Source organism: Notothenia coriiceps, unplaced genomic scaffold, assembly GCF_000735185.1.
Source record: "Notothenia coriiceps isolate Sejong01 unplaced genomic scaffold, NC01 NC01_scaffold00028797, whole genome shotgun sequence".
NCBI classification, from domain to species: Eukaryota; Metazoa; Chordata; class Actinopteri; order Perciformes; family Nototheniidae; genus Notothenia; species Notothenia coriiceps.
Window position 1 is genome coordinate 184,977 of NW_011361498.1, and position 26,878 is coordinate 211,854.

Sequence of the window (26,878 nt, forward strand, 5' to 3'; positions counted from 1 at the left end):
GGATCGCGTCGATGCGATGCCTATATTTTCGCTCAAAAGGTGTGTGGTTCACTCCTCTCAGGAGGAGGACAGTCTGACCTCTGAGTCACTGGATTTTCTCGAGAGAGTCACAATGGAGTGCATAACAACAACAATCTCTGGTACCGGTGCGCTCTCTCTCTCTCTCTCGCTGGCGCACGCACACAAAATGGCTCGTTCCAAACACACACAGAGCCAAGCTTTAATGAAACACAGAGACCCAGACGTAATAGTACTGTATGATATTATTTTGAATCATAATTTTCTAAAATAATTTTTTTTAAATCTTTAAAAAATATATTTTATAACCATTTTTCCTCCTGGTCTCTCGCGCCCCCCCTGTCATGCCTCTGCGCCCCCCTGGGGGGCGGCGCCCCCCACCTTTGAGAACCACTGGTCTAAGCTAATACGTTTACACAGATAACAGCTGATCAACAGGTGCTAATCACCTGGGTCTAAGCTAACACGTTTTGCACAGATAACAGCTGATCAACAGGTGCTAATCACCTGGGTCTAAGCTAACACGTTTTAAACAGATAACAACAGCTGATCAACAGGTGCTAATCACCTGGGTCTAAGCTAACAATCCTAAACAACGTTACACAATAAGAGAGGCACAACACACTACTTGCACTCTGCTAAGTATCTACGGATTACGAGGGAGCTAACAGTATAAACACACACGAGTAGAGTATCACGAGGCTAGAGGCGTCTGTCTCCCAACACAGAGCCTCCAGAATGATCTCCGTTCCCAGCCTTTGTACTCCTCCCCCGGGAGATGTGCCGGAAGGGGGCGGGGATTGGATGACGTCTCATCCAATCACCTCTTCGGATGCAGCGAGGGCGGGACGTCGGAGGAACTGCGCCGCTCATGTGTACAAACACACACACACACACACACACACAAACAGGTTTAACAGCCTTAACAGCCCCAGGAAGGCAGCGGCTGTAACAGTTATGGTTTACTGTAATTCAAACTTTGTGGCGCTAATTTATAAATAGTTATCAGGAAGGCATGACAGTGAAATATGCATTAGGCAAAGCGAGTGTTCAAAGTGCACCAAAGGTGAGAATGAAGAAAGGCATTATGAAATACAAACATGATTAGGGTTTAAAGAGTCAAATAAACTAAATTGACTGAGGCATATGAATTAACCCTGAACTGTAAAACTGAATCTCATGTAGCGCTGAATATAGTGGGTACGAGCCCACCACCCATTGTGCTGCAGTGCGGACAAAAGGAAGTTCACTTCCTCTGTAGACAGGCAGAGAGGGAGCAGCAGATGAGTAAACCAGGTCATGGGTGACTTAACGTTTAGTGTCAAAGTGTCAAAATGACAGAACTTAACTGCAACTTCGACAACTTTGATGTCATTTTCATAATGTACTTTTTTGCACTAAAACTATGGGAACCATTTGGAGTTGGTATTGATTATCATGCTACGATTTTACTGTTCGCCCACTTCGGATCAGATGTGGCTGTATGTGGCCCCTGAACTGAAATTACCCCCCTCTTCCTCTAGCAAGTAGGCCATCACCAGAATGAGGTTAAAACCAGGAAAACCTACTTTGGAGAGTGGACTGACATTGTTTATGATATTTTCAAGATGGAAAGGATAACCCTTGCTTTGAGACTGCAACAGGGAATATTTTTGACGAGATGGGAAAAATGTATAATATATGTTACACCAATACGATGGTGTAACATGAATCATTTGTCTAGTAGGGATTCTTATTTTCTATGCCCCCTTGTTTGAGTAGGCTGCAGGTATACCCCCATAACCTTGTTTGTGTTTATGTTCATTCTGTATGTTATAGCATGATTGAAGAGCCTGCCTCTGTATTATCCACAAATATGTATGTTTTCAATTTGTTATTTTATTGATTTTTTCAATAAAGGTACATAAAACAACAGACAATCAGGTTATTAATACAAGACTGTTCCAGGTAAAATGCAAAGTTAAATGAGGCAAAGGACGACACGCAGACAACAAATCACAAAGCATGACATGTTACAATGACTGTATAATACACAGGGAAACAATTATAAACTGACCATTTCAAATCCAGCATTCTTCCAAAGATATTGTCCAGTGTTCATTTAGATAGCTCCAAACAATATTTAACACAGAGAGATTCCACCGGTTTAGACTTCCCATCCAGACATTGTTTTATTTTTTCCCGACTCATTACTTCTGAGATCGATGTTTTCCACATGGAGATAAATATGTATGTTTGATTTGTGATTTCACTGTAAACTACAGAAGGCTACAGAGAATAGTGTATTGTCTGACATTTTGTGAACATTTTTTGAAAAACTGAATACAAAAATCATTTCAAAAACAGTCTAACTCTTCCTCTGTATCACTCTGTCTCAGGTTTCAGAACCTCCTGTGGTCCAGGAAAGCGTTCGTGGACAGCATGAAGGTGTACGGCTCCAGCTACATCTACATGCCAGCATTCTCCATGAAGCCCGGCACCGACCCCTCGCTGCGGGCCTACTACGCCCTGGCCGACACCTCCTCCAACCTCACCATGCTCTTTGCAAACCCAGAATTCCTGCGCTCTGTGGGTAAATTCTGGAAAGGGCGCGGGGTGCATGCCAAACGGCTCTCCACGGGGCTGTTCCTGGTCTCGCTGGCCCTGGGGCTGTGCGAGGAGGTGACGGCCTACGGGTTCTGGCCCTTCTCCGTGGGACTGGACGAGCAGCCGGTCAGCCACCACTACTACGACAACATCCTGCCCTATAAGTGGTTCCACGCCATGCCCGAGGAGTTTGTCCAGCTCTGGCAGCTGCACAAAAGCGGCACGTTGCGCATGAGAGTGGGATGCTGCCCCCCTCAGGAATGAGGGAGTTAGAGCCTCCTGATCGAGCGATAGCGGTCAGTTCAGTGGGCTACAGGAAGCAGAGGAGGATTGTAAAGCGGGAGGAAGTTAGTGCGCATATTTCCTCAGAGGAACCTCTGCACTCTTTCCACACACACTCCTGCTGCCCCCCACCAGAGCTAATCCCTAATTATCATAACAAAGTCCTCCACCCAAACCAGCAGCATCGGGGCACACATGCAGCCAAAAGCACACATTCACACAAACATGCCATATCTCCTCTCAATTCGGAAATGGTGTGTGTTTATGGTATGTTGTGGAAAGCCTCAGCTGGTAAGGTGTGGGGTTAGATGAGTGGGGGATGTTTTAGTTTTTTTTGTTGTGCTGACTACTGTATCTGAATGACATATGGGACAACTGGACCAAACCCCCCCTCTGGGTCTTTTCAAACAGAGACAGAAGGAGCTGAGGACCAGGGGGGATAATAAAAGGCACTGAAAGACAGGCGAAACGCGAACAAGGGAGAGATAATGGAATCTGGGTACGTAGTAGCTTGAATAGGACTGAAATATAATGGAGGAGGGGAAAAAAGGACTGGCAGGGGGAGAGAAGAGTGAAAGCTGGCTGGTATGTGCATGAAAGGATTATTCTCTCCCTGCTTTACTTCAACCAAGTGCTTCATTGGCATTTTCTGGTGCCAAATAAAGCGTCAGTTCAGGAGCCATTAGAAAAGGAGTCTTAGGTAATATACATCCCAGAATGTTTAGCCAAGTTGCATTTGAACACTTCGCTGGAAAGGGATATTGAGTAAACCATTTGTTGTTTTTGCCAAATTGTGATTGTTGGGATTAATGTGAATTGTGCTTTTTTTCCGGTTCCTCAGTGGCCAGGAGAGAGAGAATAGACACGTAGTAATAAGACATGTTTTTCAAACTAGCCTCACACATAGGTACCTCACCTGGAAGCGGACATCCTCACTGACTTTATGGTACAATTCACTCTCAAGAAGGCTCCTTGGTTTAAAGAAAATCTGAGTCATCGTGGAATCTGTACTATACTTGCCAAGGGAACAGAGCTCTCTTTGATGCCCACTCTGACACTCTCCTTGTTCTCTCAAATGGAGAGACACTGATATAAAGAGAGGAAGTGACAGAAAAAGACTGACTCAATCTCACAAAGTGGCATTTACAGTAAGTGGCTGACTTTTGTTCGTGCGGTTATTATCATTTTTGCATCCGGATGCAGGAAGACCTGAGCCTCTGTCCTGTGCATTTTTTATAATTGTGATTTGTATTTGTTTGTGCACAAGGGAAAACAACTCGCTGATGTAGAAGCTAACACTACGAACACAATCGTTGTTGTTTTTTGTACTTGCAGGCCTTGCAGATGGAAAAACGTGATTTGAAATGTCTTTTCTTTTTTTTTTTTTAAATGTTCTTTTAGAGTGATAAATGTGACCATGCCATATTGTCGATACTTCAACACAGGATCACTCTGCATGGACAGTGCATGGAGTGTCCCATTGACTGTCATTGAAAATACTCCTTAAGACTCAAGGTACGGAACATGTTAATAGTTTATTGATTGATGCTGTTACTCCTCTGTTAAGCTGTAAAAGGTCCAGTGCCTTTTGAGACACATTAAGGCATAAAGGATCATCTAAACAAGGGATATCTCCGAAGCTGACCATGCTCTTAAATGTTTTATTGTTTTATGTTGGCTCTGCGGATCAATCGTTGATATTGAATAACTTAAAAGAACTACAAACTGCTGAACCAAGTTTAAAAAAAGCATTTGGGTCCAAACGCAGCATGTGGTTCAAAACTTGATCAGCACTTTTAGCTATGTTTCTTATTTGCACCTTTCTGTTTTCTCTCTGCTGCCCAGTATTGTGAATGAGTGAGACTGGACAGAGTGTGAATTGTATATCGAGCATGTGGATTTTTAAATGTGTACGTGCTTTTTGTACACATGTTTTTGTATCTATTCCCATTACTGTCAGATTCGGGCCTTTATTCCATCCATTGAGTTTTCTTATCAAAAGGGAGTTAAATCTGTCATGTGACTTGAAGGTCTATGTTTGAAACGCTTTATTCTGTTGATTTTGCATGGAGGAACTTATAAGAGCAATCTCACCATCGCAATGAGGGCAGAATATGATTTTTTGACATTCCAACTGAAGGTTCCTTATCAAGAGGCTGAACACGCCACTATGTTCTTGACAGTTTTATGGTTGTGTTGTATCACTTATTGTTGCATTGGGAAGGTACTTTTACGCTTTTTTTGCTGAGAAGATTTACACCACTTCTCTGTGTCAAACATGGAGCTAGCAGCCAGTTAGCTTAGCTTATTGAAAATTGGAAACAGTGGGAAACTGCTAGTTTTACTTAGAATTTACATTAAAACAAGATCACAACTTAAAAAAATGCAGGCTCCACAAGAAAATATCAACACAGATTTGATTTACAATTTCACAGTTGTGGTTTTTTGTAAGAAATCTGCCTACAATTAAACCGCCAAGCTCATAGCCACATTGGGAGACATGATCGATCCTTCAGATTGTAGGGATAAAGTTTAAAATAAAGTTACAGTCATAACGATATTTAACTGGCTGCTTGCTGTTGCTTCATATTTGTTTCGAAGTGTTTCTTTAAAGCTGTCATGAGGTCTTTGAAACTAAAGTCGAACGGCACAGAGAGAAATGGCACGGACACAATGGCAGTATTGTCCATTTTCTTGCACTTCTGAATCTGCGGTATGTGTGGCCGCAGGGAGACCAATTTGTTCGAGTCTGTTCCTGGAAAGGTCACATGTTTGATTCCAGTCGCAGCCATATTACCAGCTGATCTCTGACGTGATTATCACTATGAGAAGTGCCACTGTGTTCGTGCCCATCGATCCGTTCCGTAGCCTTCCTTCATGACATGATGGTGAAGTCTTCTAATGTTTGTCGTGGGTTTAACACGATGTGGAGATCGTTATTGTTCAAAGGTTTTATATCATATCTTCACCCGGGCTCATGCTGACACAAATCAAACTAAAGTGGGTCAAACAGTTGATGCAAACACATCTTTTGAATTTGTTTTAATCTGATTAAATGACTGCATTTTTTTATTTTGAAAGCCAATTGTGTAGGACTTATAATGCAATTATAGCATTTTTCAAATAATTTGATTGACTTTCTTTCTTTAAACGTAAGACATATTGATGAATATTGATGCAGTATTTCCAAGTTACTCTATACTATTAGATTAATAATAATAATTTGTAAAGACGGTTTGACTCACTTTTAATTGATATCAGCCAGGAGGGCTCATCTTTCTTACATATTTAAATAGTTGATGTTTTGGCAAGCTTTGTTATTTTAAACAACGGATGTAAATGTGCTTTTTTTGCCTTGACAGTCTGAATTTTATACATATAAAAAAACTTCTTGATGGTATTGCTGTTTGCGCCACTGAAACCTCCTGTGCTCATTCATGTCATCTGATTCTGCCTGAGCATGTTAGAAAATAAACCAGAAATGCAGTTCAAAATTGATGTAACAGTCTCAATGTGCCACCTGGATTAAACTGTGAAGGATGAATAAGTAAAAAACAAATGAAAACAACCATATCCATATAAAAGTCAAACACTTTTATCAAATAAAAGAAGGAAAATGTTTCCACTAGTTTCTTTTGATTTTGAGTTCCAGATGTGCTTCTGCTGATTTCTTCGTCTTGTTTTATTGCCAAATAATAATTTGATACAGGAGACAAATGTTGTGCAGTTTACAACTGAGGAAAGCATTTTCTCCGGATCGAAGCTCAGATGAATATGTGCACCAATTTTTTGACAGGAAATCACTTTTCTTTGGCTTTTCTCACCATTTGAATGCTTGGCCTTTGTGTGGGAGGAGGACAGATAGATTGTTTCGTGGTGAGGGAGGTTAATGTCGTCACTGAAACCCTCTGCCGACCTGTTTTCTGGGGAATTACGTTTTAAAGATCTCTCAGCAGCTGTCTCCAATGTTCCCATCCGGACCCTTCAGCTTCACGCAGCTGTTTCTGTGATCAAGTCCTCAATGTGTCTATCTGGTGTGGTGAGATAGGAGGGGGCGTATTAGGGAGGATAGGGATTTGGTTAATGAGTATGTGTTTTTGATCGGCTTCTGCCTGGAATAAATCCTTCATTACTGTAATATAAAGGAACAGTACTGCCTTCTAGGAATGATTAACCCAGGATCAGACAATTCCCAAACGCACTTAACAGTATGACAGGGTATAGGATGTACAGGAAAAGTACGAGCTAAAAACGTATAAAGATTTGTATGGATTCATACGGCATTTAATTACAGATGGCCTTATTAATCTGTCTGTTGGTCAATCAACTACTTTGTTCCCTATGTTCCCTATAAAATGAATCCTGATCACTTTGGGGATCCTTAAGGAACTCCAGGAAGTGTTCTGGTTCAAATCTTCGATATCAGCATGTTAGCACTGTCAGAATAGTAGCATGCAGGAAAATGATCAAAGAGCTGCTGGCATGGCTGTATAGTTTAATTCCTTAATGCCCTCTATGAGACAAATGTGCATCTTATCCGTGTAGTTATTGGTGAAATTTGCTAAATGACTGAATGGATCGGAAATATTATCTCTATTCTTTTATAATATGGCCGAGGTTCCAGACTCCAGAAATGTTAGTTTATATCTCACTTTATGTTATGTTGCTTAAAAATTACAGCCCAGAAGTGTGGCAGTGTTAGAGCAGACGTGCCTCACTTTTCCTCTGCTTGCCAAGTCTATGTCATATGTCTATTTCTGGCACTAAAGCAATAAACCCATAGAAAGTGGCAAAAGTTCAAACTTGAGAGGGATTAAGAAACTCTCTCTCTCTCACACATGAATAACGCCTCGGCACTATTAGAGCCTATTTTAGGAACTCTGGACACGGATGAGTGTTTCTCGCCTTTCCACAGCAAACAGCTCAGCTCAACAATCTGAATCAAATGAACCTGAAAATAAACGGTGTGTCGTGATTTGTATGTTTATTAAGCTAAGAAGTAATTACCCTTAAATCGGAATTAGCCATGTTTGTCTTACGAGACACCACAGTGACACAGCTTCTGCCCAAACCCTCTCTGAAAATCTTTCCCCCATACTGCTTCTTTATAAGCCTGTAATCAAACACTCCACCAGAAAGACATAACTTTCTTGCAGAGGTGAAGGCTTCTTAAGGCCTCAGTCAGATAAGGTTTACTCGCCGACACAAAGCATGTTTATTCATATCATTATCTGAAGGAGAGATTGTATACAACCTTCCAGTATGCATATTCAGAAGTAAGAAGAAGGTCATCTAAGAGTAAAAGGAAACAGATGCCAGCTTATTGTCGTACAACAGGGCGCCCAAGCCCCAAGGTCAAATAACTGCTTTCTGTACGGACAGAGAAACATGAACTGAGGCAAGGATAGAATACTCCTCTATCAGCTTATGTTTCATTTTCTTGGTCACTTCTTGTCACAGATGTGAAACATAAAAAGAGCTACATTCTCAGGGAGACTCGTGCTCTGCTGTAAGTGGTGACTGTACAGCAGAACAACTTTACACACTATTTTGGACGGCCAGATAACCTCCTTTGAGTCCATAATGAAAGACTAAGCATGTCTGGCTAGGTCTAGCTTTCATTTGCTTACCGTAGCAAGAATGGTGCACTAAGTGGCGATTATTCTTGTTTAAGAGAATTCTTGGATCTTAATAAATTGGAGGATTCATTTAGGATTTTATTAGCAAATCAAGTGAGCTTAATGTGTTTGCACTCAATAATAAAACAGCCTTTGGCCCTGCCAGTGATGCCAGCAGATAACAACAGAAAACATTGGCTTTGTATTATGAATGGCTGGTTAATTAATAATTGATGTAGGTTTGTTAAATTCCTTCAGTGCATTCATTCCTTATCATACTTTTGTGATACATACAATAATCCTGTTGTGTGGTTAAATTATTGAGGACATGTTGAGGAACATTTAAAAGAAAGAATAGCATGGCTATATTAACATTGCTTGATAAAACTTTTTGGTCAGCTTCAACTTTTGTTGCATGGAAAAGATCTTCATTCTGGTTTATAACAAGAACTGAATGTTACGTTGTGTATAGACAGTATCTGCTGTATAGTCTCATAGTGCATTGTATGTAACTGTCACGATTCTCGTGTTGTGTCACGTTTTTAGTTTTGTGTGTCTGGTAGTGGGTGTTTTTCTGTTCTCCTTGTCATGTTTTCCTCCCTGTGTATTGTCTGGTCTTTCTCCCCGTGTTTTCCTGTCTGTCGTTAGTTTCCCTGGTGTGTCTAATTTCCTGATTGTTTTCACCTGTCATCCCTTCTGTGTCTCCTGTGCTCATCACCTGATTGTTCCCACCTGTGTCTTATTGTCATGTGTTTAAATTCCCCTGCCTCCCAGTGTTCAGTGTCAGTTCGTTTTTGTCTCTTGTCATGTTCAGGTCTATGCGCTTTGTCTATTGCCATGGTCAGATCTTTGCTCTTGTCTCTTGCCATGGTCAGGTCTATGCCTTTTTTGTGCTCTCGTAAAGTTTCGATCCTCACCACATGAGCGATTTTCATTTTGTTCTTATTTTTTTTGTCCTCAACCTGAGATTCAATAGTGACTTTTTTGTTCATCTTGCCTGCTTTTGGAAAAATAAAGTATCTTACCAATACTTTACCTCTGTCTCCCGGGTCGTGCAATTGGGTCCTACCTCCTGAGTGCCTGAGCTCTTAACAGTAACATACGTGTCACCTTTACACTTACGAATCCCTGTTTTTTTAACACCACTGCTAGCTTACATAAATATAAGAGTAAAAGAGGTTACAGCTGCTCTATCAATCAAAAGGACTTTGAGCTAAATACTAATGCTAGCCTAGCAACATGAGGAGAAAAGGACATGTATGGTATTCATGTACAGGGGCTGTAGAAAGGTTCCTGGTAATACTTTATATAGGGTTAGTGATACATTTCAGTCTGGTCCGAGTGTCACAGCGCTTTCAGGGTGAAAAATCATAAACATTCATTCAATTTACGAAACATTAAATGTGCAATAATCAAGTCAACGCCCCACCATCGCCATATCAGTACATTATGGAGCCTAATGACCCCGGCCTTTTAGTGCCAGGTTCAGATGTGCTGCTACACTATTAGTCTACGCTCAGTCTGAAGGACGGCTCTGGAACTGATCAATAGTGTAATCCCACTTTATGTTGGCCACTAACTAGAGCTGGATGGTATTGTATTGCAGTCAAACATAGACACACAAACGTCATGTTTGCTTCGGGTAGAGATTCCAGCTTTAAAACAAATGGGGTTAGGAAGGGAGCCAATGGATTTCCCCAACTCTCTTAGCCTGCTGTACCGGTTTAACTGATGTGTCATGCAAACTCCAACATATATATTCTCTTTGTGCTTGTGGTATGTAAACATGTTAACATAGCAGATTCATGACCAAAAAAAGATCTGCCTCCACGCTCAATACCTCAGCAGCTGAGTGTTCCTGGTTAATTGTTTCCACGTAATCGATCAGGTCCAAGTAGTTTATGAATATTGATGCACTGTATTCACGTTTTATATATCAAATGTATTCCCTTCACATATGGACATGCTGTACAACTGAAAAAGGGTTTTCCTCTTGTGCAAAGCACTATTGCACTGCATGTCGTAAAAATGAAGTTGGTAGCACTACAACTGTTGCCTTTTCAAACCAGCAGTGTCACAATAAGACATAATGGCTATTTAACCATTATTTCACACATCTTGTATATCCATTAAATGTCAAACAGCATTTATATGAAAAATATAAATGCATGTGGCGCAGTATTAAAATCTGCCCTTTGTCTGTCACATTTTACCCGCAAATAAATGACGTGTCTGTCTTTTCATTTTTCATGCCCCATTTATATTTAATTTCCTCTGTTGATTTGGGACTATACTCCCGCCCTTTTCATGTGCACACACATGTAGCCTCGCACACAGGCGAGTGCTTGAGCTCTCTGGCAATCCTGTACAGAGAGGAAAGAGTCGGAGACCCAAACCTAAGGAGAAGCCGATGGGATCTGCAAACGAAAACACGTTTCCCCAACGGTGCCCAACGTCAGCTCTCATTACAAACAGCATCAGAACCCACTGGGCCAATTAGGGTGCGGGGCTGCACTCCTAAAAGCTGTGGGATTGGCCCGTCACTACAACACCCTCCCAAATGTTGACATTATGGAGAAATAATAAAGGAGGACTTGTGGGAGGTCAGCGTTGCACAGGAATGTTTCAATTAGTGAAGTTAGAGTTAGAGGCACTGAAATACACACACATATAGCTAGTGTGTAAGATCCATTCATGCACACGTTCTACTTTGATTTTCCTGCTAGTATTTTCATATTTAGAGTTGTTATCTTCCTCTTGGCCAAAAGTTAGCTGGGAAGGAGAGATAGTCAAAGCCTGTTATTCAAATCCAGGGGATGGAGGGGAGTGAACGCATTTTTAACAGGCTGTCTGTGATCTTTTCAATATTTTTTTAAAGGTAGCTTACAGCTTTCAAACATTTTAATCATTTTTGTTTTTCGAAAATGTGACAGATATATTAACTATTGGTTGTGAAATAAGAAGAAGAAAAGAGCTATGATCTATTCTCAGTAATCTAGCTCTCTCCCTGGTGGCATGCCACATTTCTCCCCCCATCCAATCCATAATATATAGCCAACAGGGGAGGAAGTGGAAAGCCTCTGGGATAATTTCCAAAGAATGGAAGGTAATTTGGAAATGGCCCATGTGGTCCATTTGAATTGACTGAAAGAGACGAGATTTAAGGGCTGCAGTTAAACTTTGGCCACTTTGGAAAGGAGCTGATTTAGCAGATTGGGGTCCTAGTAATGATCCCAACCAGGAGGGGGCTAACAAGAGAAATAATGTACGTATCAGACACATAAACAGACTCAATAACTTGATGTTACCATTGGCTGAAATGTCTGTGTGCAATGTGAAACAGACGATAGTGAACCCAGAATATGCAGATCCCTGCAGCTTCACACAGACTTTCTACAGTGTCTATTGACACCTAACTGTTTTAGATCCATAACTCACACATTTGATGTATGGTCCACTCTCAACGCTCTCATTGGCATTGTTTCTCGATGCAGAGGGCAGCAGTGATAAACCCCAGCACCAAACAGAAGAAAGATGATTTAGCATTAGCATAGCAAAGTATATAACAGCCATATATTCCCCTCAACAGTTGGTAGAGGGTTAAAGCGAGCTAAAAACAGTGAATATTTGACACAAATTCCTCAGGCGTGACACAAACAGAACCCCAAATCAATGTTAAAGTTGCTGCATATGCTTTTTTTGTAAGTCAGTAACTGTCGGCTAACAAGTTACAGTTTGTTTCAGTTGGTTTACTAAAGCTCTTTCATTAGAAAACTGTGTGTCAATAGTAAGTATTATAACAGTCAAGCTCAAACTTTCTTTGGTTCTGCATTTATTTTTGGTATGTTTTGGTAATTTGGCAGGTTAAATCCAACGTTTATCTTGCGTAACTACTGTCTGGGCAGTTTGTCCTTTTATCACTTCCTAATATACGGCTAAGATACGGCTGGCAAAAGAGTAAGATGAGTCACAACAGGACAGGAACAGAGAGAGGAGTAGGATAAGACACAGTCTGCCTCTGGAACAATCAAGCTTTGCTGCTCTTTCTGAAACAAGGAGACCCCCCCCCCCTGACCCAGCACTCACTGTATCTGAGTAAACGACCTGGCCTGGCGCCAGCTGGAGGCAGACGCTGAGCATAAGGAATGAGAATTACTAATTTGATTGAGCTCCTGTATGACCTTCCTTAGGGCAGACAAAGAAAAAAATCAATGTGGTTAAAAGCATTGGTAATTGGAAGGAAGACTACAAAATGCAGCCCCTGACACACAAGTCCAGCCATTCCTCTAAGATTTTACTGACAAATCAATGCACAGCACTCTAAATCAGAGAGAGTAAATTGGCTATCTTTTTTTTTGTTTCATTAATTGGAACAGGCAGGATATCTCTATCCAAGTTTGAGACCCAGCTAAATGAAAAATATATTCCTCCAGTTTTAATCCTGTCCCTAATTATTAATTTATCTCTCGCTAGTTTGATGACTCATCCTGCACTGAGGGGCATTTACGAAAAGTCTTCCAATCAAATGAGACTTTGAGCTACTAGCTAGCCTAGCTATGTAAAACTTCACTTCACTGTTTGTGGGTCGGAGGAACTAGTAGAAAAATATGGAGAGATCTAACAATAGATGAGGGAGGTGTGTGAGGAGCCAACAGTCTGTAGCTCTGTATCTTGACACACTCTAAGCCACCTATAGCAATCCAATCAAATGCATTGGATTTGATTTGAATTCCTTTTGTAACTGTATGCGACAGTACAGAAGCTAAAGACACTCAAACTTCAATTTCACTCCGACATTAAAAGCCTGGCCACCAACAGTGTTTTAATCTGAGGCCGGAGTGGTATGATATCATGTTACTGTAAAAGGCTTTTTGCAGTAGCAATAAGAAGAGTCCATTCAGTCTCGCAGACTACACTACACGGTCACTTTACTACCCAACACCCCCCTGATCACATCCAGGATTAATTTATTTCATCCCTAACACATGCGTTTTTTCTAAACTTAACCGAGTGACCATACTGCGACTGTTTATGTCATGTAGTATGTCTTGTAGATGGATACTGTGGACCCTTTCGGTTTTGGATAGTTGATAAACACCATTGAACTACAACTGCTTTAGTGCACATTTTTGTTGTAAGTTTTCAGGACGAAAAGCTTTTGACGATACCATAAAATAACTTCAGGCGGCTATATCATTAAATATATTCGGCATGTTTCAAATGGAAGTCTGCCCTGCATATATGGCATGAGTGTGCAGAATGGTTAAACTGCTGAAACCACGATTTTCTTTACAAGAGAATTTGACGTGCAATTATTTATTTAAGTGACCTAGTTTTTGTGTCAATGCAGCTACAGGGTTAAAAGGGCATCTGATGGCTCAGCTGTAAAAGGCAATGTAACCAGCATAGGAACACACTTTCCATGGTGTAAACCCATCCTGGAACCAGTCACATGTCACCTCCTCCTGTACAATATAACAAGCTACTTTCATTTCATTTCATTTGTATTTGTTCCGCTCATGGTACACAAAACGCAATGTACAATAATTGCCAACAAAAACATGTCTCTACAAGCACACCATTGAGCGAAAAGGAGCAGGGTGTCAGGGTTGGGGGAAAGTAGGACCCAAATGCAGTAAAAGGACTAAAAGGTCAGGTAACAAAAAGCGAGCTTTATTTTCCAAAGCTGAATGACAAAAGAAAACGAGGAACAACTTAACATACCAAAACCGGGGGAGTACGAGGAAGGATCAGNAGGAGGGGGTGAGAGAGAGGAGATAGTGTAGGTCGTCCATGGTGGGTCCGGTGACTGGTTCGGACAGGATGGTGGCAGTAATCGGTGCGCATATATGGTTCGCTTTAGGCACACTATGGGATCTAGAATGGAGAGAGTTTGTCGGTTCGTGGGTTGGTGGTATTTATTTATAGAGAATATAAGTTGAATATATATTTGTGCACTATTATCCCCTTCTCTCTCTCTACGGTGTTCTTGCTTTTCCCTACCACCCTTTCCCCCCCCCTGGTACCCCCACTTCATATTGTCTCTTAATCCTCCCATTTCTTCTTCTTCTCGTATTCAGACGTGTTTACACACAAAGACATATCTATACATCTACATAAAGTATAGTACCGTATTGACACTATTTATTGAGTGACATGTCCTTACAAATGCAAAGTTACAAATTGTTTCATCCTACATCTGTTAGAACTACGTTTATCGAAACATTTAGGGTATTGGTACAGGTAAATTGAAAAAATTAATAACTGAATGACTGTATTACTTCTTCACCATTTCTAACTGTGTACACTGATTTTCTGTACAAGCACAGGAATTACTCTCATTTCTAGTTTGGCGTCAGGACGGACTGTAGTGTGACGGTGATTTTGGTAATGGTGGTTTCATATTTGTATGTTATTTTAGGTTAGGTTGGCGTCTTTCCACTTGTCACCACTGGAGTTTAACAATACCAATTGTTTACAATAAATAAACGTTTACATATGAGGGTAGATTCATATATTCATTATATCATTATAATGGTACGCTTGTTCGTACCACAACTGTCAGGGAAACTATTTACTGTTGGATGGTGGGGGGGGGGTGTCCTCTCTCTGCCTGCACATGTCTTTTATTTTATTGTTTCCAAGAATTGAAATTGTTTTATTTCCACAATGTAAGTTTGGTAGGAGAACAAAAGTCTTTACATGTCTTTTGAACCTGATTGCCAGAATTGGAGGGAGTTATTTATTCATACTTAAATAAAAATTAAGTTGTAATCCCTACTTTTTCCCCATTTAGAAGCCTCAATATTTATTATTATCCATATGTTGTAGTTGTTGTAGTGTCTCATTGGAGACTCCCTGTTATTCCAAAGGCCTAATATTCTGAAAATGCAATATTGAGAAAACGTCCCAATAGACCAAAGGCCTATGTGTCCGTAAGGCCGTTAACCTAAAAAAACAAAACCAATAGCAACCAAAGTCACATTTCTTCAAAAATAAAGAATATTCCTTTATGGCAAAAGCATGAACTGCCCTTGCTTCTGATTTGCTAGTTTTTGTTTTCGTTATATGTTGTATTGATACGCTTTATGCATGAGAAGTGATGTTGGTTAGGGAGAGGTAGAGTAGGGTGGGTCCATGCACTTTTGTTTATTGCAGGGAAATGTTTATTTTTTAAGCACAGGGCGTTCGGAATCATTTGCGTTTGTTTTCAGGCTCAGTGTCCACCAAATTGGCTTTTTGTCAAATGGGTGACTTTTCAGAAGACAGGGTTGTTAACCAATGTAGGCATTGGGTTTAAATGGTCCCACACCACGCCGCTCCCCCGCTCCCTTCACTGGCTTCCAGTAACTGCCAGAATCCACTTCAAGACACTGGTACTTGCGTACCATGCTGAGAATGGATCTGGCCCTTCCTACATCCAGGACATGGTTAAACCATACACCCCAGCACGTGCACTCCGCTCTGCATCAGCCAAACGGCTCGCTGCACCCGCACTGTAAGGGGGACCCAAGTTCCCATCCGCAAAAACACGTGGGTTTGCTATCCTGGCTCCAAAATGGTGGAATGAGCTCCCCATTGACATCAGGACAGCAGAAAGCCTACACATCTTCCAGCGCAGACTAAAAACTAATCAAGAATTATTAACAAAGCACTTACGTATATACTAATAAAGGACTGGCTTATCTAAACCCAGTTGAGTAGCACTTGAAATGTTTTGGCTCTATGAAACATGATGTACTTATATGATTCTGTTTTCTTCAAGTTTGTATCTTATTGTAAGTCGCTTTGGGTAAAAGCGTCAGCTAAATGCAATGTAATGTAAAGGAACAAAATTGTCCAATATGGTAATAATTCTGAGGAGTACTATGCTGCTTCTTTCTATTAGAGAATACTCCCTGTCTCAAGATTTGCTGTGTGATAGTTGGATTTAACTCGTATTTATTTGTGAATTGCAACATCAAAACACAAAGGTCTTAAAATTACATTTGTACATAAGGAGCCTCTACAGTTAATTCTGTGCATTATTGGTAGAAAAATCTAATTACAGCGATGTTCTAAATATTAATATAACATCATAGCCATTTTATTGTTTTTGTTTTCTCTATGTACTATGTAAACATTTGCATGGGAATAATTTCCATTTTCCATCATTAATATTTGACCACTCTGCCCTTGCTATAATGACCCAAAAGTAATAAAATCAACATTTTCCCTATCTACTTTGTATGACCATTTATTTGGTGCAATTACATGCTTTCTGCATAATACTGTATTTACATAATGGTACTAATGATAATATTAGGCCACTTTTTGCCTGTGCTTTTTTTATTAGCACCAAAATAGCTTGAAAAGAGAAACAGATTGCAATAATCATCCATGATGAGTAATAATCCTAAATATCTGATATAAATAAAATGCCTTCTCAGGAATTACATCAGATGGTTTAATTGTTCAGAAAAGCTGAATTTATATCCATTTGTGTTATGAAAAATTAAACAAGGCACAATTCATTTACTTTGCCATTCATTTAATCTCACCTTGTATACTTTGTAAATGAAAAAAGATATTACCTCTGCCTCTACTCACACACACAAGTGCAGCGTTGTTGAGAAACAATCTAACAAAGAAGGCAGATGAATATAAAGGCTGGATATCAGACTATTCATCACTGGATGATTACCAGCTGACAGCAGTAATTGAAAAACACTTATTGGAGTGGTTGGGGAGGAGGGCTGCATCAGTCCCATCAGACAAAATAACCCTCGTAGAGTAAGAGCAGTCAAAAGGTGATGATAAATGGACACATTTTCAAAAGGCAAGCTTCAGGTTTGCCTGTTGTTTTTACTCTTTAAATATCGTCTTGATGACAATAACAATATTCCCTTATATATATTTATATATAGTCTCATTGATGATGAGCATCTCCTGTGGGGGCATGTATTATTGTTCCTAACATCCCACTACATGATAACAGTTCAATTCATTCTGCACATTTTCCAAATAAAAACATTTTAATACATTCATATTTTCCTTGTTTTTGTTTGTTTGTCGATTGATTGTTATTTAGTCAGTGTAACCATTTAGTAGATATTGCCTAACAAAGTACCTATAGCTAAAACCTACAAAGTTCCAGACCAAATGTATATTACCACAACATATACAGGTTCTGTGTGTCTTATCACTCAGAGAAGGACAATTGAGGCCACACATTGTTCAGGACTGAGATTAGAATTTTAAAAACGGTGTCGCCTGTGGGATTCCATTTTTTATCAATTTATCTTGATTTTTTTTTTTGGAGGTATCAATCTCGGTCAGAAGTCTATCAGTTTGAGATAGCTCCAAAAATATGAATAGCTTTGCCATGATATTTAGTACATGAATGCATGGTCGCGGGGAATTAACAGAGTGACTGGCTTTTCCTTTAGGAAAATAGTCACGATTCCAAAGATCTTAACAATGAAGTTAAGATCTTTGGGATTGTGTGAATTGAGTCAACTATTGAATATATTACCATGAAGTTTATATCATTTTCAGCCACATGATAATCAACCTGACTTTAGCCTATAGCACCACAATCAAGTCCAAATAGGAATACTCTGGATTTAACATTCCCATCAGCCTCAGATGTGTTTTGTATGTGACTAAAATGGCAAGAATGGCGAGTGTCAGTGCTATGTACTCTGGTATTTGGCTCAAAGCACTTGTTTGTCCTGCTGCTTTTCATCTGCTCTGCTCTAAATCCATTGGTTAAAAAAAAACTTGTTTCTCAAAGTGCATTGGGAGAAGAGAGTAAAAAGTCAAAATGCTGTATGATTTCATCTCTGGCTTGTTAACACTGAAACTAGCTTTTTTCCAACTCATATAGTTTTGTCACCAATTTGCTTCAACCCACTTAGGTAAAACAGGGCAACCATGTTAGATGTTAAGCAGAATAAGTATGTCTTTCTTTACAAAACTCTGGAAATAGTCTCCTTCTTCCTCTTAACTCTCCTTCCTCCCCCCCCCCATAATATTCTCTCCCTCTCTCCCTACAGTACGCGTCATGCTCGGCTCCTGTGCCAACATATCTATCAGGATGCTGTTACTTAAGATGCCATCCATCTCTTTGAGCCAGCTCTTCCTGATATTCAACACGGCCAATACTTAACACAGCTTTTTAACCAACTAAGACATCATCATTACTTTGAGCGATAGGGTCTCTTTGAGTGGAGTTGTCCTCCTATTTCATCCCTCCTTCGCTCATTCTTTCGTCCTCTCCCCTCAACTCTCCCATCCTGTGTCCCTCGCTCTGCCATTCTCATCTCATTTTATCTCTCTGGAGAGGCTTCGATCACTTTACGTCCTGTCCTCTGCAGTGTCTTGTCCTCTGTAATGAGGGTCTTGTACCATTACATGCCTAGAGTGTCCTGTGTCGTCCATATCTGTGTCTTGTTCCATGTAATGTGTGCCCTTCGTCATTAGGCGGCTATTGTCTTGTCAAGCTACATCTTGTACATGTATGCACTTATCGGAGTAGCACTTATTGGACACTCACCTTTATACACACTCGGAAAGAAATTGCAACTGCTTATTTAGCGTGAATAGATATTGTAATGTATGTGCAAACTGACAGAAAATAACCTCAAACCACACTTTTTAAGGGTATTTTACACCATTGATCACTTTCAGCAATCTCTAAACCCATTAGCAATGAGACTGATGACGATTCACCCTCCGGGGACAACGGAAACTATTGTTTGCAGATATCCAATTATTATTTGTATTCTTGAAGTACTTAGTACGTTAGTTGAAGTATAACAGCAACTGAGATGTTTGTATGTTATTCCTACGCCAGAAAGTGATGCAGCAAAGCACATTTTTGTAGTGACATCTGTGGGCCCAAAACGACTTCTCCTTTTGATGACCATTGGGAAAGAGGTTGTTTTATGAAAGTCAACACTCGGGCGGACCTTTAAAAAGGCCTTATTCAAGTCATTTTGTCCTAGAAGTTCGTAAATGTGCTGAATTTAAATCCAGAATTGTTTTACCAAGCCAAATTGACGAGGAAGATTGCTCAAAGATCGTGGGAAGAAGTCGGTGTCAGGGTTGGGGAAAAATAGGACCCAAATGCAGTAAAAGGACTAAAAGGTCAGGTAACAAAAAGCGAGCTTTATTTCCCAAAGCTGAATGACAAAAGAAAACGAGGAACAACTTAACATACCAAAACCGGGGGAGTACGAGGAAGGATCAGGACAAAAAACCTCAGGAGCAAACATGGTAGCATGGACAAGAGCAACGAGACTAACAGGTATCATAGACGAGAAACGACGACGAACAGACATGGATGACAGGGGAAGACAAGACTAAATACACAGAAGGGTAATCACAGGAAAAGACACAGCTGGGCCGGGGAGGCAGAAACACAAGGGCTTTCTCACTTCTCTTATTTTTCATTTCCTCGCTCCTCGGTCTCTGTCTCACCGGAAGTTGATTTGTCTAATAAGAGAAGTGAGAAAGCCCTTGTGTTTCTGCCTCCCCGGCCCAGCTGNCCCGGTGCGGTCGGTGCTATTGACGGGACGCACATAAAAATAATTGCGCCATCAAAAGATGAGGACGTGTTCGTCAATAGAAAGAAAGTAGGCTACATTCAATCAACACGCAAATTGTTTTCATTCATCATGATAGGGGGACTTGAACGGCGGTATGGGCTGTTATTGAAAGTGTTTAAGTGCTGGAAATATGCTCATTGGATAATAGTTTGCAGGGTGCTTTTAATTGCCTCCTCGATTTAATGCAATTTAGGTATTTTTATTGTTTGCTCTCTCTCTTTAACGTGCATATACAACGTCATTATCGTGGTCTGCACAAACTTGTCATCATGCGTGTATTCTGCTAACTGCACATAACTATTTGATAGGAATACATTTCTAGCCTAGGCTATTTCCTTGTTTTTCGGTGATTTAGTGGGCTCGTTTGTGGGATGTTGCGGATGAGTTTCACCGAGACCGCCTGCTCTGAACAACCAATCACCGTACTGACCGCTTCTAAACTCATGCACGAGAATCGACGTAATCCATAGCAACGGCGCGTCACTCTTAGTGTTTTATCCTTCGTATGAGTAGGTCTCAGCGGCTTTGTGAATAACTTTTAAGAAAAAACTCCTACGTAAAATGTTTTAGCGCGAGTTAGGAGCACTCCGAGCGGTAAGATAAAATGCTTTGTGAATACGGCCCCAGATGTTCAATAATAACATCAATTCCCAGCCAGCATCTTTTTGGCAACCAAGCCCACATTTTGAAATGTTATCCTTCCAAATGACCGGTTTGTAGGCCAGCAGGATAAACAGAGAGGACTGGATAAACATTTAGATGGCCAAGGGAAGTGGTGACATAACAGAGCCTCCTGAAGCTGAGCAGTGATGTCTCGTTCAGAGGTACGCATGAGAGGCTTCGATGGCTTCGATGGCTTTGTGTGTGTTTGTTCAGAGGAACATTAAACCCTAAACATGTGTTGATCCACTAACTTTTTTTTATCAATTTCTGGATTAAGTGTTATAATATTAGTTAGCCCATTAAGCATCATCATTAGCTCATGATTGTATAATAATTGGAAAAAAAATGTTTTTTGTCCAAACAAAGATTCCTTAGTTTCAGCTTCTCTATTGTTAGGTTTGTCTCTAAAATCAAGCATAGCCAGTCACACACTGATATCACAGCTGTGATATTATAACACAAGCAAAGCACAAGTCACATCTCAGCATCAATCAAAATCAACCACAGTCACCAAGATGAAACTACAACTTAACCTTAGCGTGTTTTCTACCCCCCTAAACAATTTGAAGCCCAAATGATCAACTACTGTCAGCCTTTTCCAAGGAAGGGTGTTCTAAACCTTACTCTAAGACCAAGCAGATACCTTCAGAGACCAGAGAGACCAGGAATTGGGTCGAGATGTACAAAGTACAAACCGGTTTTATTGGGTTATTACAAAAATAGAGGATTACAAAATCCAAAAATGCAAAAGAAAAATAGAAAAGTTTTGCAAAGACACAAGATCAAAGGACAAAAGCATAGGCTCCCAAGAGAACCCCCAAAAGGACCACGTTTCTCCTTATTCATCATCTTTTATAGTCCTTTCCTATCTTTGAGTGAGAAGTGCGTCCGATAGGTTCAACTTTTACTTAATGAACAATTAAAATGTAAAGTTCAAATTAAACAAAAGAAGACTATAGCAATGATATGCAATTTTAACAAAAGTGAATAAGAACATTTTTCATGAAAGCACAACACATCGTAATGTCATGTTTAGAATTTAGATTTCTTTTAACTTCAATTTAAAATATGCAAACTTTATTCTTTAATTTATTAACAGAAACAAACTTAACAAAACTGTCTCTATTGTCTCTAAGATTTGTTGGTCCAGGATGTTGGTTCAAGTCTATACGCAGTTCACCTGCAACCTGTGTGCATTGTCTTCGTCAACCGTTGTAACCGCTCTCAAGGTGTCAAAAATGACAAGGCCTTTCTAGAATTGTGAGGTGCAAACTTTATGCTTGGCTTGCACATTCTAAGATGCTCAATGAGCATAGCTCAAAAGTTCAGGATGTTCTATCTCTGGTTTCATATGTCTGTTAAGACATTATTGGGAAATACTTCCCCAAACCAAACTAAAGCCAATTTAGCACTTTTTTTATAAATGGTACATTTAATAGAGGTAGGTGAGTGAGACCTGTCACGGCCACTTAAACCGCAGATCTGTCAACAATTTGTCTAATGAATTGGATAACTAAATATTTGTGGATATGAGCATTATTGTTTGGCAGACAAACTCAGATTTTATGAGAGTGTGATGGTGATGACAGACTAAATATTTGATTAAGAGAGAATCGTCATCTGAGACTTTTTTTCTGTTCTCAAGTATTTCTCTAAACAGACTTGATCTAGTGTTATTATCTTTTTTTTATTGTGCCAGAACCAACATGTTTCCAATCAAACAGGCCTGTTCTCCCGAGTTTGGTACCTGTTGCCATGACAACAGCCAAGGAAAATATCTCAATCCTTCATGTGGAAGCAGAGGGACATCATCAGCACCCTTTGTGTGTGATTTACTCCGCTTCACACATGGACGCGTGGGTGACTGTGTGTGCACACATTGTTTTGTTCCATTCACTCCTCAATGTCTCTTTTTGGCCGTATCCTGCTCCTCCAGTCCCTCTACGCCCACTCGCCACCTGGTGCACCAAATGCATGCTGGGATCTCCCAACTGGACAGATTGAACAGATGATCAGCTTTTAGTATGTGTGTGTCTGCAAAACATGCCACAATGGGTTTAAAATATGGGATGGGAGGAGGTTTCTTATTCTGCAAATAGGAATTCTGGGTAAGAGTATACTTTGTAGAACATGGTGTTCCTGTGTCTGTGGCAGGCACACACTCAAATCAGGTGCCCCTGTGTGTGTGTGTGTGTGTGTGTGTGTGTGGTGTTGGTGTGTGTGTGTGTGTGTGTGTGTGTGTGTGTGTGTGTGTGTGTGTGTGTGTGTGTGTGTGTGTGTGTGTGTGTGTGTGTGTGTGTGTGTGTGTGTGTGTGACTCTGCTGTGACCCTGGCTCTAGCGGGATGTGTCTAATGAGAGCTATAAATATCCCAGAACAGACCTGGCTGGTAAGACTGCAACCTCTGTACACACACACACACAAGCATAATAACACACACACATGAATGCATGCACTTACTCCCATTCCCCCTCCCACATAGGATGACAAGAAAAAAAGGGGCTTGAAAGAGAGAAGGATGGATGGATGGAGAGAGGGAGAAAAAAATAAAATAATGAACAAAGCTCTTCAGCACACTCAGACGCAACCCCCCCCCGCCTGCTCTCCCACCTACTCGTCTTGCCATTATTCTCCAAACTTGCCTTCCAGCTACTACATTGTGAGTCACTGCTGCTGGTGTGGGAGTCAAAACATCCCAGTCAATATCCGTGATAACAACAGAAGTAGATGAAAGAGGACGAGAAAGATGGGAACAAAAAATCCAGGCTGTTCATACTGTAGGCTATATTGAGTAAACACAGACAGGACTACTACACACTAGCAAGCACCCTTCCAAAGAGGCTCATTCTAATTATGATTAAGGGGCTTTGCTCTCTGCAGGTGGTTGTTGTTGAGCTGTGGTTACAAACAAGCAGCAGGGGATCTGGCAGAAATGTTTTAGAAGCTCCAAACTAACTGAGTCTGTCACCCTCAGCAGACAAAAGCACTTTTCTGATCTCCAAAGAAAACAGAAGGATTAAGACTTCCTTTATGGATCGAGGAAATATGAAGTATTATCAGGAGGCTTATCTTGTGTATATAGGAAGAGCGCTTATCAAACATCAATCATGACTTACATGAACTTCTTTATAACAAGATAGGCTCTGACTCATTTGAAAGAGCCTTTGTTTCCTTTCAAATAAGATTTTTTTTCTTCTCCCTGTGTCATGGTTTTGGATTGTTGTTTTCATTTTCCACCTTTTATTTTGAAATGTTTTCCTCCTTGTGTCTTGTCTGGTCCTACTTCCTGTGTTTGCCTTCCTGTCTTTAGTTTCCCTGGTGTGNAGGCGGTCTCGGTGAAACTCATCCGCAACATCCCACAAACGAGCCCACTAAATCACCGAAAAACAAGGAAATAGCCTAGGCTAGAAATGTATTCCTATCAAATAGTTATGGACAGTGCAGTTAGCAGAATACACGCATGATGACAAGTTTGTGCAGACCACGATAATGACGTTGTATATGCACGTTAAAGAGAGAGAGCAAACAATAAAAATACGTAAATTGCATTAAATCGAGGAGGCAATTAAAATCACCCTGCAAACTATTATCCAATGAGCATATTTCCAGCACTTAAACACTTTCAATAACAGCCCATACCGCCGTTCAAGTCCCCCTATCATGATGAATGGAAACAATCTGCGTGTTGATGGAATGTACTTTCTTTCTATTGACGAACACGTCCTCATCTTTTGATGGCGCAATTATTTTTATGTGCATCCCGTCAATAGCACCGACCGCACCGGGCATACCTGCAATTGCCATGAAGTTGGCTTTGATCCTGTGTAGTTGTTGATTGTCCAAAGGAAACCGGATAAACTGTTGGATGATATGTGGTCTAGAGAGCGCGCTGATGGTTTGGTTTATGGCACAGCTGACTGATGGTTGCGATATTCCTAAATCGTCGGCATTGCAAAGTTGCATTTTCCCTGTTGCTAAATATCGTAGTGTTGCCAAACATTTTATTTCCGGACTAATTGGGTTATTCCTGTTAGTCGGGGATGTTATTGCATCCTGCACTAATTCCACAACAAGTTTGATACCCTCACGATTTAGCCTATATCTCTTGATCAATTCACAGTCTTCCATTGTCTCCAAAACATTTCGTCTCGCAGCCATTTTCAGATTCTTTGTGAATAGGTCTTACTGAGTTAGGAGTCCTCTCGAGGACTTTTAAGCTCTCCTAAACTTAGGTGCTACTTTTAGGCCTAGCATACTTTGTGAATTGCTCTTAGTGAATAAAATTAGGAGTCCTAAATTTAAGACTGACACGCCACTTATGTTTAGGAGTTTCTCCTAAATTCGCCAGTTAGGAGCTACTTTTAGCCCTAAGATCCTTTGTGAATACGGCCCCTGGTCTTCAGACACAATAATTTCAATGAATTGTCAGTTTGACCCGTGGCCTTGACGCGTCGCCTGGTTTAATGCTTCCACTGCCTAATGCAACAACATGCATGCATACAATAAAGCCAAGCCAACTATCACTCTCTGTCACTGTGTAATTCCATTAGAAGGTCTCATACTGGAACTCACAACAAATCATTCAGTCAGTTGCCATGACCAGAGATGAAAAATGCTGATCCAGGCCTGCAGGCTAGCATATCCTATAAATCATTCATATTTATAAACAGATTAACTTTCTGGTGTGTAGATACGCAGGAAATCTATAGGCTACCTGAGACGAGAGAGGATCTGTCCTGGGGAAGAGAAAGTGAGATTTTCATGGGTATGATGACGGATAGGGAACAGAAAGAAACTAAATGAAGCTGCTTATAAGTGAGAAACTGGGAAATCAGATTTATTTTGGGGCTTCAAGTAAGTTGCAAAATATCCGGTTGAATTTAGGACTTGAACCGTCAGCGGGTACAGCCTCACACGAGCAAAGTCACATCAAATGATTCAAAATGTTTGACAAAGCTGCCGGTGTTTGCATGTGTGCAGTGAGTGATGTGTTTTAGGGTGTACAGTTGGCCTAGCGTCATCTCTCTCTCTCTCGTTTGGCTTCGCTGTCCTCCCCCCCTCTCTTTCCCTCTCTCCCTCCCTGTCTCTCCACAGAGCCACCGCACTGCGGAGGAAACTTGAACTGTGCCCAGCTCCCGTGAATATCACTCTCACACAGCTCTGTCCTCACCCTGCACACAAACCAGCCAATGCAAACACACACAGACCTATATGCATCCTACAAACATTGTGCAAAACATACACACAGACCTACATGCATGCAACAAACATTGTGCATCCCAAAAAGAAAAATGAAGAAAAAAAAAATCAACCTGTCATGCTGAAAGAGGAAGACTGATTTAGCCAAAGTTGCCTTTGGGTCTGTTTCTAAAAGGAACCGATCTATAAAGAGAATGTCGTGTCAAGGCATGTATTTATCTATTCATGTGCAAAAAAGGAATTTGGATGACGGTAAAAAAATATTTGCTTCTTCATTTCTCATCAGACATGTTGCTTTGGCACATCCTCACATTTTAGATCCCTGTATATTTTAGAAATTATTTATTATTATTCTATTCCATTAATGAGCTAAATGTACAAGTAGTGCATCATGTTCAGCCGAGTGCTGATGTGTTTCATTGATTTCAGAACGTTTAATAAAACTATAGGAGTAAAGGAACCAACTAGGTACATGGTGTTAAAATACATTGCTTAAAAAACATTGGGCATAGTTTTCAAGCTCTTGTGATGTGCCCATAGCAGGGCATTAAAGACCTGGAATTGCCCTTGTTGTTAAATGTTTTTTATCTAAACAACTAATCAAATGAGTAACTGTAATATGAGAGTAACTGTTACACTGATAACGAAACCCACACACAGTGCAGCTGAATCTACATTGTTGTGACAGTGCAGTGAAGTTTCACAGCTTTCATCGTCACCAATAAAAAAACTTCCAGCAAACTGGCTCCGAGGTGCCAAGTTTACTTTCACTGTCAATCACAAAATGCCAATGAGACAGAGTAAACTATCGAGAGTTTGTGGAACAAGCCAGATCTAAAAAGGACCACTTAATATGTCTGCCAGATAAGTCACTATCCAACCATTAGCCATAACAACTTGATAGGCAGACTGTATGTATATC

General features: G+C 40.5%; 1 protein-coding gene across 1 annotated transcript in view; it reads left to right on the forward strand.

Annotated features, from left to right (window-relative positions):
- Window positions 1–6,507, forward strand: part of st8sia1 (ST8 alpha-N-acetyl-neuraminide alpha-2,8-sialyltransferase 1) — a 38,840-nt gene extending 32,333 nt beyond the window's left edge. The window contains exon 5 of the mRNA XM_010786077.1: window positions 2,397–6,507. Coding sequence (XP_010784379.1) covers window positions 2,397–2,868 — 472 coding nt within the window. The 3' untranslated portion in view covers window positions 2,869–6,507. The remainder of the gene's footprint in view (window positions 1–2,396) is intronic.
- The last annotated feature ends 20,371 nt before the right edge of the window (window positions 6,508–26,878 follow it).